A 13,879-nucleotide genomic window follows, 5' to 3' on the forward strand; every position below is an offset into this window, starting at 1 on the left:
GGGGTTGTCCTGTCAGTGTAGGTAATCAACTCCCTTAAGAGGAAATAACTTGGTCAACAGAAAAATTCTTCTATCATCCTAGATGCACCTACAGGAGCAGTGAAGTCAAGCTAGTTATGTTGCACAGGGTCTGTGAATTTTTCCCCATAGCCCTGAGCTCAGTTGACCTGAAATTTTAAGTATAGACCAGGCTTGAGGCTCTCTCTCTTAATTCCTATTGTTCAGAAGTTTAAGTGTCCTTATTCGCTTAGATATGGTGCTAGACTGAACAGGCTGATTGAAAGGCAGGCTGAGTGGATAGGGCTGTTCTACCACAATCTTAATGTGCTTGCAAATTCATTGGTCTTGCAGGTTAAAAACAAAGTGAAACCTTCAAACTGTCCTCTCAATACAGAAGAACTGGGGCGAAACACATGGGCTTTCCTACACACCATGGCAGCATATTACCCAGATTACCCCAGCCACACGCAGCAAGAAGAGATGGCTCAGTTCATTGATTTACTTGGCAAGTTTTATCCTTGCGTAAAGTGTGCAAAAAATCTGAGGAAAAGGTGAGTCCTTGTTGAATAAGGTCTTAGTCGCCTCACAAATATGCACCTGTTGAACTAAACCAAGGCCACGTTTCCTATGGATGTTCTTATTTAAGTTTAGCTTACACGTGCACTTGCACTAGTTCACATTGATTTAAAAATCGCACCTTAAGTTAAACCAGTGCAATCCTGCATAACCACTAGTATCAAGGCAATGAATGTGCAGGAAGCTGGCTTCAGGCACTGGCCTCTATTAATGCAAACTGCAAATCAGCCTGTTTCCCAGTGGTGCAGAGGCCTTTTCACCATCCCCATATAATGTATGCTGTGTTTAAAGTAATCATAAGACATACAACAAGGAAGATGCAAATCCTGAGACAGCACAGGCTCCGTGGCAGGGAATTCTGTTGCTCACCTGACAGCACTCCTCTAACAAGTATGTTTTCCGGTTCAGAAAGGTGGCTGTGCTAGTCTGTTTCAGCAAAAACACAAGGAGTCCCTGTGGCACCTTAAAGACTAACAAATGTATTAAGGCATAAGCTAGTCTAATATGTTTTCAGCACATTAGTTTCCTGGCTCCAAGGAGTGGAGGAAAGCCAGGAGATAGGCTGCTGCCTGGTTCCCAGCTCCCTGACACTTGCAGGACCTGGGAAACTAAGCTGGTCAATTTCCAGGGTCCCACAAGTGCAAGCAGCCAGGAGACAGGAAGCAGGCTGCTCCCTGGTTCCCAACTCCCTGCCACTCTGGGATCCAGGAAACTGACCACCTCTGCTGGGCTGGTCAGTTTCCCAGCTGCTGCAAGGTGGGGAGCCAGGAACCAGGCAGGAGCCTGGTGCCGCTCTGCACTTGACTTGCACAAAAATTCAAGTTATGCAGAGGGTGCAGAAATGCATCCCCTGTGTACCTCAAGGATTTCCTATATATTCCTCCACTAGAGGGCAGCATTACACCTATTGTAAACTGGAGCCTACTCATTACACACAATGGCAATTGTTATATTACTATTGTTACTACAATTACAGTAGCACTCAGAATGTGCTAGATGCTTTCTAAAATAGATGAAGGCCTAGTCCTTTCCAGACAAATATATATAACCAAGCAGGGACAGGGGACAGGGTTGAACTGGCATCAAGGAAATAAATTTTGAAAAAATTAATTACAAGGAGACTGAAACACACAATATCAGGTAAACATTACTAAATCTGTCAACAGGTTTCCTCCTGTAAGGAGCAAGTCAATGGGAATATGTTAAAGTATTTGCGAGCCCCAAGAATGTGTTGGTTTTTACAGAGTCAAAGAGGTTTGGACAGGGGAGTCCAAACTTTGTCCAGCTTGGGTAGCATCAGTAACTTGCCAGGAGTCTGAAGGGCTATAAAATGGAACAGATTCTAGATGTCATATCATTAATAAATGTTATTAGTTATTAAGATACTAGAAGATTTAACTGGTGTTGCTCAGGCCCTTCAGGGCAGGGAAGCTAGGGGCTGCAGAAGTCAAGACAGGGCTTAGAGATATGGCAGGCTCAGAAAAAGGGACTGGGGGTGTTGCAGGCATCAGGGCAAGGAGTGGAGGGCTCAGGGCAAGTGGTGGGGAGGTCCAGGAGTCAGGGCAGAGGACGGGGTGCTCAGGGTATGGAGTGGTGGTATAGGAGTCAGAGCAGGGGTTGGGAGGTTGGGGGGGGCACTCAGGGCAGCGGGGTTGGGGCAGCTGATAGCATTGCTCTCTGGGGCAGGCCCTGGGAAGTAGGGGCTGTGCCGGCTGGCCAGTAGCTGTTACCCTGGGCCAGGCCAGGGTGGCAAGGGGCCATGCTGCCCAGAAGATGGCTGTTCCATATCTCCTGGCTGTTGGGGGCACACCTGTGGTCATTCTAGAGCAGGCGTGTCCAACCTGCGGCCCGCGGGCTGCATGCGGCCCTGGACAGCTAGTAATGTGGCCCCACAAGTTCGTAAACTTTAACATTATTATGTGATTTATATGCATTAACTATATTATATATTTTGTACGTGGCCCAAGACTATCTCCACTCAATGCGGCCCAGGCAAGCCAAAAGGCTGGACACCGATGTTCTAGAGTATAACTGATCAATGTGCTTGCTGCCCTCCTGTGGTCATTCTGGAACATTCTGGAATACAACTGTCACCGCTACCCGACCCCTCCCTCGCACGTTGAGGAGAAAATCCATCACATTCTCTGCACTCCCCATTGTCCTGGTACAATCAAACCCTGTTTCAAGTTAGGATAAGAGGAATGTGCATACTAGATTTGGTGGTCCTAGCTCTCACCGCTTAAGGGGACTTCTTGAATAGACTCTCAGATGGATGGATGGACATACAGACATATGCACAAATTTTCTCAAATATATAACAGACGATAGCTAAGATGACCATGTGTCCCATATTTGGTGGGACGGCCCCACATTTGGGACACTTTTGGTGTCCCTACTTATTTTTTAAAGGGGACAAATTGTCCCATATTTGGGCCCTCCCCTGCTGACCTTTTCTGCCAGCAGCTGTGCAGGCGCACCTGCTGGCCGGAGAGCACTAGATTACTTCCCGGAGCCTCAGGGAAGCAGGGGGAGCATGGATGGCTGCCACATCCCTGCCGCTTACCCGGGGCGTGGGGAGCACAAGTGGCTGCCGTTTCCCCAGGGCTCTGGGGAGGGCCGGCAGCTGCTGCTTCCCCGGGGCTGCCACTTTCCCGGGGCTCCTGGGGAGGGCCAGCAGCTGTTGCCTCCTTCTCAGCTCCCATGGGTTTGGTGGAGCCGAGAGGAGCCGCCCTTCCACCCCATATCTCCCTGTCCCAAACATGGGACAGGGACATATGGTCACCTTAAAGATGGCCTACTGAGGAGACAAGACTGTCTGCATGGCATGTTTCACCTTGATCAGCTGAGGTTCCTCAGATCAAGATGATGTATGAGACAACAACTCACAGGCACTTTAGCGGTTCTGTTTGCAAAGTGTAATCAGTGATTCCGGACTGAAGTAAGTCGTGTTTTGATTCTTTTCTACCTCTGCAGATTAAGCAAAAATAAGCCAGATACCAGCAGCAGGAAGAAGCTATGCCAATGGATGTGCCTGCTTCATAACGATGTGAACAAAATGTTGGGCAAACCTGAATTTGACTGCTCCCAGATAGACAAACGCTGGCGAAAGGGCTGGAAGACTGGTTCTTGTGTCTAGTTTATGAAGATGCCATTGGAAATAAGACATGCTAGTATCATTAAAATAAAATTAAGACATGAACATGGTGCAATATAAGTACAAGTAAACACAAGTAAACATATGTGTATGTGTGTCTGAAATGTTTTTATCTGTCAAGAAGCGTCAAATTTGCTCCTGCAACTCAGAGATGTCATTCTATAACTGAATTTTCAGGGAAAAAAATCCAGTTGTAAGTGACTGTGAAGCTGCTAAGACTAGGAACGTAGGCTGATCTTAAGAACAAGTTCACAGATCATAGCAGAAATTCTGACAAGTTTTAACTTTTTTGTTTTCTTTACTCAGTGATGCCAGTGTCTTGGACCAGTTAATGGGGACTGGGAAAATGAAGTCACTCTGCCCCAATTAAATGATTGAGGACATGCAAGATTATAACATTTTTTTATTACGAGCATTAAACACAGGGCTCTTCCTGCTAACTACAAACATGCATTTACACAATGACCTGTATATGTCCAAAACAGTTTTCAAATTTCAGCCATTTTGAGAATCCCAACTAATACTTTTATAATCAGGATTTTGTAAATAAGAAAATTTTTTTTCATGTATGGCAAAGTCATAAATGGCTGCAAAGATTTTATGCAAAGTTGGTCTTTAACATTTGTTTTCTCGCTACAGACAACTCTCTCTAGATTATTTTATCTTATTAAAAATCAGTTCAGTGTATGGGTCAGATGCAAAGTCCATAAAACACTATGGGAATTTTTCCATTGATTTTAACCACCTTCCAATTAGTTTTTATAGACTTAATACATTGATATATTTCTAAGGCACTTAAGTCAGTGATGGGGGAGACCTACTCCATGCAACAACTGAATCTAAAACTGAGCGCTCATATGGTTATGCCAAATAGCCTTTGCTTCACGTTAGCAAATTTATTTATTCTTTCCATTTTCCTGCCTGTTAAGAGGGGCCTGGAATGGGCATATTGGCAAACACTTAGGCTCATGTTCTGCTTTAAATGTAAGAACAGCTTCACTGGTTTCAATGGGCCAAGCATGTATCTGAAGGATACTCCAGACTCCGAGGGCCTGGTCTCTGGTTTCAGTTTTCATTGTTCACACTTCACTTTTCACTCCCTGTAGCGCAGTGGTGGGCAACCTGCTGCCCATCAGGGTTCTAAGTGTGGCCCAAGTCGCAGGGTTGCCGGATTCCGCTGGTTTCTGTCCGTGTCGTCCTTTTCTCCTCTCCTGGCGTTACTACAGCGACACGCACGGAAAGCAAAGGCCTGTGCAGCGAGGTGCGTGCTGACGGCGCACAGCACTGACCATGAGAGCCCTACGCGCTCTCTGCCCCCAGTCCAAGCAGAGCCCCGGCTCAATGGGCACAAGTGCTAAGCACACAGGCGCAGTTAGGAAAACCACCCTGGGCTGGGGGCTGTCTGAGACGGCCTTGTGGTGCACTGGGATGAAGGAAGAGGCACTCGCAGGCCTAGGCTGCCCGTTGCTATTGTGGCGGTGGCTCCAGGGTGGAGCAGGCTGAGTGGAAGGGGGCGCAGATGGCAGCGGGGACCCCGCCTGCCATGGCCGCCTCCCCTGCCCCAGGCCAGCCGAGCGGCTGAGACGGGCCACCCGGCCCAACATGCATTGCGGCGTCAAGATGGCGGCGCCCAGGGAGCAGCGCAGCGACCCGGCTTCTGGTCCCTCAGCCGGCCCCGGCAGCGGCTCTTTCCCCTTCCCCCTGGCCGGGCCGCCGGGCGCCGGGCCGGAGCAGCAGCCCCGGAAGAAGCCGTGCCGGGCCTGCACGGATTTCAAGAGCTGGATCCGGGAGCAGCGGAAGCAGACGGCCTCGCAGAGCGGGGTGAGGGCGGCCCCCCAGGGCGAGGAGCGGGGAGGAACCCCAGCTGCCAGGGGGAGAGCGGGCTCTTCCGGGACTGCCCATCCCGTGCCGGGAGTGCCTGCGAGGTAGCTGGAGGAATGACCCCCCCCCCCATACATAGATAGCGGTTGGAGAGTCCTCTCCCATCCCGCCTCACTGGCAGTGATTGAGGGGTGTACGAACGCGAGCCACCTCCCCGGGACTCCCCCTTACAGGCAATGACTGATGGGGACTGCGAGTGAGACATCTCTCTCAGCACTGCCCTTCACTAGGTATGGCTGAAGGAGGAGTATGAAAGAGAACAGACTCGCCCTGAAGCACAGCCCTTCACAGGCTCTGGTTGCTGGATAGGAATGAGGCACCCTCTCAGAGCTCCCCTGCACAGGGAATTGGGGAGTACGAATGAAAGGCACGCACCCCAGCTCCTCATGGGGGGTATAAAATGAGTCCCTACCGCCTGACGGGATAGTACAAAAGAGACACACACAGAACACTCCTTCATGGGCTGTGGGGGGCAAGGTAGGAATGAGACATGTTCCCAGAACTCCCTCTTTGCAGGCAACTGTTGATGGGCAGAAGGAGTATGTGACCTTTGGCAAATTACTTAACCTCCCTGTGCCCCCTACCAATCCAAAGGAGTAATCATGTTTGTGCACTGGTTTTATTAGCTAATATCTATATGGGCCTTGGATTAAGGATGCTCCAGAAACACAGAGCATATGAGATTAGTATCAGATGATGATCACTTTTCATCCCCAGTGTGTATGCACAACCTGTTGTTTTTCTGACTCAGGAAACATATATTGAAGAGGAGAAAGAGAAGCCTCCGGATTGTCCTCTAGACAGAGAAGAACTTGGGAGAAACACATGGTCTTTCCTTCACACTATGGCAGCATATTACCCAGATCATCCCAGCAATGCCCAGCAGCAAGATATGACACAGTTCATTAACTTATTTTCCAAGTTTTTCCCATGTGAAGAATGTGCAGAAGATCTGAGAGAAAGGTGAGTCTTTTAAAAATATATCTACAAGTCAGAGAGAGGGTTGCCAGGTGTCCAGTTTTCAACCTGAACACATGGCTGAAAGGGGACATTGGGGACTCCAGTCAGCACTGCCAAACAGCCTGTTAAAAATTCTGACAACAGCACAGTGGGGGCCAAGGCTAAATTAAGAACTCTGGCTCTGCACTGGTCCAGGAAGTGGTCACTAAATCCCTGTGGCCTCTAGGTGCTGGGGTGGCCAGGGACTGCACACTGGCATCGTCCTGAATGCCAGCTCCACAGCTCCCGTTAACAGGGGAGTGTGACCAGTGGGAGCTACTGAGGGCAGTGCTTGGAGATTTCCTGGTCCCAGCCAAGAACTTAGAGGCTGCAGAGAGCTGGTGGCTGTTTCTTGGGAGACACTTAAAGTCACTCCCAAGACGCCAACCTTCCACCCTCATCCCAACCCCTCTTCCCCAGCCTGGAGTCCCCTCCCGCACCCGACACACCTCATCCCCAACCTCACTCATAGCTGCAGCCTTGACCCCCATACACCCTCATCCCTCTGCCCCAGCCTGGAGCCCTCTCCTGCACCCAGAACTCCTATTTCTGGCTCTACCCAGAGCCTGCACTCCCAGCCAGGATCTTTGCCCCATCCCACAATGCAACTCCCTGCCCTGGCCAAATGAAAAGTATAAGGATGAGGAAGAGCAAGTGATGGAGGGTAGGGACAAAGCAGGAAGGGGTGTTTGGTTTTGTACAGTAAGAAAGTGGGCAACTGTAGTAAAAGATTGTCCTGAAGTGTTGTACTTTAATGGTCTGATTTGCAGATCAGCTTTGCTGGTATCTTTATAATTATTCTGGATTGTATTTTGTGTGACAAAGATGCTGTTTTATGATTGAATAAATCATAAACAAGGACTCATCACACCACAAAAGCAGTCCAGTAGCACTTTAAAGACTAACAAATTAATTTATTAGGTGATCAGCTTTCGTGGGACACTTCTTTGGGACTCATCACATGTAGGTTCAGAGGACAAACACTCTACTGATGTCAGGCAGCACAGTAGCTCCAGAACTACTAAGAGGAGTTTTGTTTGTTTGCTGATACAAATCTGGGTCAGATTGGTAGTGGCAATTTTTCCATTGTACTGCTGTTAGGTGGCCTGTTGTGGCTTAGTCTAGCTTTCATTAGATAGATGTCTACATCACAAAAAAGCCACAACAGTTTGACAGTCTGAGCACAGGCCAGTGAGTCTAATGGCTGGATGGGCCATGCTGTTTGGTAATATTTTGAAGTCATGCTGTTGTCAACAGTGAGGTTCTAGAAGAAGTTTGTCATCAATTAAACAAACCTAAGAATTTCTGATACTAAATCAGTATCCTAACCTAGCAGGAAAAATGAACTATACGAAGAAGTTTATACAAGTGATTCCATGCTCCTTTCGAAGGGTGACTACAGATTCAGTAAAGACCTTCATACTTGACACATGGAGGTGAGGCGTCCTCTTTTCCTTCACAAGAGCAAATGGATCTTAAAATACTACTCTCACAATATTTTCACAGCTTTGGACGGCAGACCAATTTATTATGATTACTAGCTGCATAATGCTGATTCAGTGATTGCTAGCCAGCCTGTGCCATGTCGAGGAAATAGAACTAACGATTTTGAGCTTCTAAAAACAGCCCTGTCTCAGTGACTGAAAGAATTAGCTACACTAGCACAAACAGTAGGAATGGGTGAATACACAAGTAGGGTGATGTATATTTTGCCCACTAGAGGGCAGAGCTTCAGCTTCCGTACACCTAAGCCAATTTATTAATCACAAATTATAGTTTTATATTTGAGAGCTCATGAGTGACTTGAACACCTTGATGGAGACCAACACAGAAAAAATTGTCACTATTATTTACTTAATTTGCCAAGAGGTTCTTTCAGTTCAAATTATTTACAAGCCTGAATACTTTTGGCTATGGATAAACTGTTTTGATTGGCATCTCATTTTTTTCCCAACTAAGGATATGACTGATAAGTGACAAGAAGGGAGCTTTAAGACTGTACCTAACTTACCTGGAGCCAAGCCAACTGCAGTCTCATCTTTAATATGGAGATGCAGCTTGCGTGAATACAGATCTCAATACGCTGGGCTTTATGATCCTTGTGAGACATTACAAAATACATGGTGAGGAAGGGTCTGGCCATCTGTAAACCATATACCTGCTTGGAAGAGTGAAATCCACGCCCATGAGGCATTCAACAACATTTGATTTGTCTTCTCACTGCAGATTACATACAAATCAGCCTGATGCCAGCAGCAGGAACAATTTATCCCAGTGGCTGTGCCTGCTTCATAATGACGTCAACAGGAAGTTGGGGAAGTCTGAATTCGACTGCTCCCGGGTGGATGAACGGTGGCGAGATGGTTGGAAGGATGGTACTTGTGATTAATCTGTAGAGACTCTATAGGAAATCATGCCAATTCTAATCTAATCCATGATGTGAACTCAGTGCAAGAAGATGCAACTAAATAGTTTGTGTGTGTGGTTGATATGGCTCATGAAAATAAAGGTATCTTAAGCTATAAAAGGCAACTCAGAGATGTCATCCCAACAGAGTATTATTTTAAGGGGTCACTAGTGGGTGCTACTGTCACTGCTGGGACTGGAGCCATACATGTGCCACAGGAACTGCCAGAAACTTGCAAAACTCTGTCACTGGGACAGTTCACTAAGGAAAAGTTTCTCCGTTTCTGTAGTTTTAGGGACCCCTCATGTTTCCTTCACTTTTTACATAGTCCTAGGCTGCTGCTCTCCTATATTTTTGTTTATCCACAAACATTTCCTTCACGTTGTAGGGCAGTGCCTTTTTTCCTCTGTATCATGTCAGGCTGCTGTGCTGCCTCAGTACAAAATCCTTAAGCCTGATCCATTCTGTGCCTGCTATGTAGTTCTTGATCTCTTCTTCCAAAGTCTACGAGCTGTTGTCTGTTCATGCTATTTAACCATTAAATCGTCTACCTCCCACTCACTTGCTGAAAGGCCTCAAGCCATGGAGGTTTTATTTAAACATTTCAAATAATGGAATCCAGTTTTCTCATTCCAGCTATGATAAACATCTTCATTTTGTACGTTCCTCTGTCTAATTTTGCAAAACATTACGGGAAGAAAAAGAAAAAGTACAAAAATCTCAAGTAGAATGAATAGCACAAATTAATTAGCTGAATTTTAAACATTGTGTTTCTATTGCTAATTGTTTGGTCTCATTGGGAGCATGATGTCAGAATTCCCAGTGAACCACTTGCATTTACTGCTATGTGCTTGTATTGTTCCTAGAAGTGGGTGCAGTGATGTGTGAGAGAGTGATACCTGGATGTAATGAAGCCAGTTCAGATGTGTTTTTACATATAGGAGTGGTAAAATACTGCCTGTGTTTTGAAATCCTTGATACTTTATTACAGACTGGTCTAGTCTGTATATTCCTAAAGTGAAATTCTCCCTTGGGCAGGCCATCTGTTCTAAGTTCTGTGCAGCATTTGAATCCCACTTGTCTTGTGTTAGTCTTAAATAGTAACTGGGCCCTGCACCATGGACTTAGTGGTACATGGGGATGAAATTCACACCTAGTAACTGGTCAAGTTCTGTACTGTGTATTGGACCTTTAGGTCTGCTCTACTGCACCTCCACATCTTGAGGGTGTGTATGAGAGAGAGAGTAATTCAAATGAAAGAGAAATAAAAACAGGTTGCTTAAATAGTTAGGTTGCCATTGTCAGCTTTGTCTGGGTAGACAAATTTAAATTATTTGAATTATTGTAAGATATTAAAGATTGCATTTTATCTTTTTTCCTTAAATGTATAAAGATTTCTGGGTACCAAGTGGCCATGTGACCTTATGTGAAATATGATAATCTTCTTGATCTCTGTTTTCAGCTGGTGCTTTAAAATTGTTTGATTTTTGTTTGTGAGGGAGGATCCTAGGTGCTGTTCTCATGAGCTACTTCTACATAATCAGTAATTTATAATAGATTGGGGGTGGCATGGAAATTCTAACAGGTGGCATCACTGTAAGTGAACAGGGTGCTAATACCGTCTGTTCCCAAACATCTGATTCTGAAACCATAGTACCAAAGTCTCCTTGGAACACAAGTAAACAATCAAAGCTTTGAGAAAATGTTCATCTGATTTGACCCTCTCATTTCCTTTCAAGTTAGACCTGTTATAATATCATGCTGTATTTTTTCCCAAGTCAGTTGCTTTCAGTGGGCAGTATATTTTATTGCACTGTCTGCAATTTTGATCCTATGTGTAACTTTTCATTTTAATTAAACTGAAGCTTGATTTCATGTAATTTTTATGATTTAACTGAATTGGGACTTCAGAATATGATTTGGGTTATTAAAAAAATCTCATTAAAAGTGTTTGTCTGTGTTTAGTGTCTTGAAACCAATACATTCCAAATATATCTACCTCAGAATCAAATATTTGCAATATTGTGAAATTCATAGCTGTGCAGAGGATCAGCATAAGACCCATGCACCACTCTCTCTCTGGGATCCCTTGTGTCAAGTAAGATTTCCTCTTGAACGTCTATAGGTGCTGAGTGCAAAGGTGAGAAGTTGAGCCAGTTCTGGCCAGGAACACACCTTGGCAGTAGCTACATGTAAAGTCTCTGTCTCCATCAGTGCCAATACTAGCAGCACCAATGCAGTCCTGGGTACAGTCCTTATGTTGGGCTGTCTGGTCTTCATAGAGCTGACACTTGATCTCAAAGTTTTGGGCACCCTTCTTGATGATGGTCCTCTAGGTTACCCGATCCTCCACCTGCCTTTCCCAGGTGTCAGTGTCAATGGATATCCAATACCTGCACTTCTGTGGACTGCCAGCAAGGTAGTTGTGATGTGGACGGTGTCTCCTGGAAATGAAAACACTGACTCGTTTCACGTAGACCACCAAACAGCTAACAAGCTTACGGGTTGTTGTTTGTTACCAGCGTAGGTCAAATTTAACCAATGCTCATATTTCATTACTAAGCCCTTGAGCTATCAACACTTCATTTTTATGATTCATCTTAAAGTTCCCAGTAACAATGATAACCAGCAGCACCAGTACTTTATGTGCCTTGCTTTGCAAGTGTTCTGCCTGCCTTGGGCATGTGATGATCCACCCAGCATGCCTGGGTCTATCAGAGCTTAGTGAATAGGAGACTTCTCATAGCATCAAGAGTTGTAAGGGTGCTCTCCTGGGTATGCTGCAGGAAAGGCTTCCCCAGATGAAAACCCAGCAACCTGATTAGGTAAGGGCCTGGTAGGTGGGATTCTTGGGTTCTGTTCCTGATGACTACTGCCTCGCTGTGTTATTTCTGTGCATTGTGCTGGCAAAAGGGTTTGCTTGTCTGTGGTATTACAGCAATCCATCCATATACGAAGCTCTGTTGGGCCCAGGTTTTTCCTCATGAGTGAAACATCATCACATTTGCCCCTAAAGCACTGTCCACCTCTACCTCTTTTCTCTTTAGGATCTCAGCCACGTACAGATGTTGACGTTTGTGTCAGCACTGCAGAATTCTTTTGCATTCCAACCAAGTCACCACTGGAGGGCAACAGAGCCTACATTTCCTTGGCTTCCCCATTTCTTTCTCATGCTTCTAGATCACAACAGCAAATTGGATTTCTACCTGCTACTAGTCCCCTTTCCATGGATAGGATGGCGGGGGTGGGAGCGGGATTTTGCTCTTTTATTACTCTTCAAGCCAAGGGCAGGTTGATTTTAACCCTCATTCTATGGTTACCTGTCATGTACACTGCTCCTTCCTGGGTGCCCTTTTCAGGAGAGAAGTGTGTGGCAGGAGGGAAGCAGGGGAGCCTCCTCCTCCTCCGGGCTGTAGCTGAAATCTGCATTCAGCACTATAGGCAAACCTTACCTGGAAGTTGGTGGTTGTGCCCAGCATGTCTAGTAGTTATTCTCCACATGCTGAAAAAGCCACTGCTCCCAAGCATCTGACAAACAAAGGACTGAAAAGGCCACCGGAGACGCGTTTGCCTTATCTGCTGGTTTTCATGGGGTGTATATATTTCTGGCTGCAGTGCATATTGTGCTTGATTCTGTGCGGATACAACTAAAAATAATAATTGCTCTTTGCATCAGTTCTCAGACCACTTTACCAATGGGGAAGCTGAGGCAGAATAATGAAGTGACTTGCCCTAGGCCACGCAACAGCTATTGGCTGAGCTGGGAAGGGACCCTAGGTCTCCTGAGTCCTAGTCCAGTGCTTTAGAGACTATGCCATGCTCCCTAGGTAATCTCTGCCCCTGAGAGCTTACAGAGGAAATAAGTGTTGGTGTTAATGGTCCCTACCTTGCATTTTGTGCCAGCTCCTCCCACCCAGGCTGCCCTGTTGCTTCCTCCCTGAGGTGGCCTGCTCCAGGACAGCTACTTTAAGTTACGGTCTGCTGCTTCTCAGATCCTCCACCCAATGGCAGAGGCTGCACAGGAAATCAATTGACTCAGTATGTTTCTCTGCTCTCTGGCTTCCTCTCCAACCAGTACCACCTCCCTTTTTGTGAAGACTGCCTAGTCTAGGCCTGAATGGGGTCCCTATGCAGGGCCATTCAGGGGGCAGCATTTGGCCTTGGCCTCAGAATCAAAAGGGGCCCCCAAGCTAGATTTTTCCTTCATTAATTAGTGTATTTGCACTGAAAAAAGGCTAGAAAAGCATTTGATTGTTAAAAAATCAAATTGTCTCTCTCTTATTTTGGTGCCTCATTTTGGGTTGGTTTTTTTTTATTTTTATTTTGTGTCATAGTTTATTTTTATTATGGTTCAGGGCCTCAAAAGCTAGAAGTGGCCTGGGACTCTGGACCTCTAAGAGGGCCTGTCACTGTGGAGCAAACAGGATCTCATCTGAACAGCAGGAATAATTAATCAGCTCACTGCTCTTCTGTCTCTGCACCAGCCAGTACGGCTGAGGACTCAACAGTATTGTGGCTTTTCTGCTACTATTTAAAATACATATTTATAGTGCATGAGCACCTACTGACCTCAAACAAGTCAGGCCTGACTGCTGAGTGCTGTACAAACAGAAAATGATGGTTCCCGCCCTTAGACTAAAGACAGATGTAACGGGTGGTGTGACAAACACAACAGGATGGGTTACCGTTCGTTGCCAGGAGAAGGGGTCACCACTCATTTTGTGTGGCAGAACCTCACTAAATTTGTGCAGGTGCAAGAGAGATAGCAAGTGGCAATGTTAAGTTAACCCACCTCCTGTTAAAAAACTAGTCAGGTGTTCCACCCAGTCTCCTTTGAAGTGTTTCTCACTTTTGGTGAAGCA

At 46.1% G+C, this 13,879-nt stretch overlaps 1 protein-coding gene across 1 annotated transcript; it reads left to right on the forward strand.

Annotated features, from left to right (window-relative positions):
- The first annotated feature begins 5,332 nt into the window (after window positions 1–5,332).
- On the forward strand, window positions 5,333–10,958 carry GFER (growth factor, augmenter of liver regeneration). The gene is made up of 3 exons (XM_075010713.1): window positions 5,333–5,551; window positions 6,363–6,574; window positions 8,837–10,958. The coding sequence occupies exons 1-3, from the start codon at window positions 5,333–5,335 to the stop codon at window positions 8,997–8,999; spliced, it is 594 nt and encodes a 197-aa protein (XP_074866814.1). The 3' UTR covers window positions 9,000–10,958.
- Window positions 10,959–13,879: the final 2,921 nt, after the last annotated feature.

The sequence above is a fragment of the Carettochelys insculpta genome, chromosome 16, assembly GCF_033958435.1.
Source record: "Carettochelys insculpta isolate YL-2023 chromosome 16, ASM3395843v1, whole genome shotgun sequence".
NCBI lineage: Eukaryota > Metazoa > Chordata > Testudines > Carettochelyidae > Carettochelys > Carettochelys insculpta.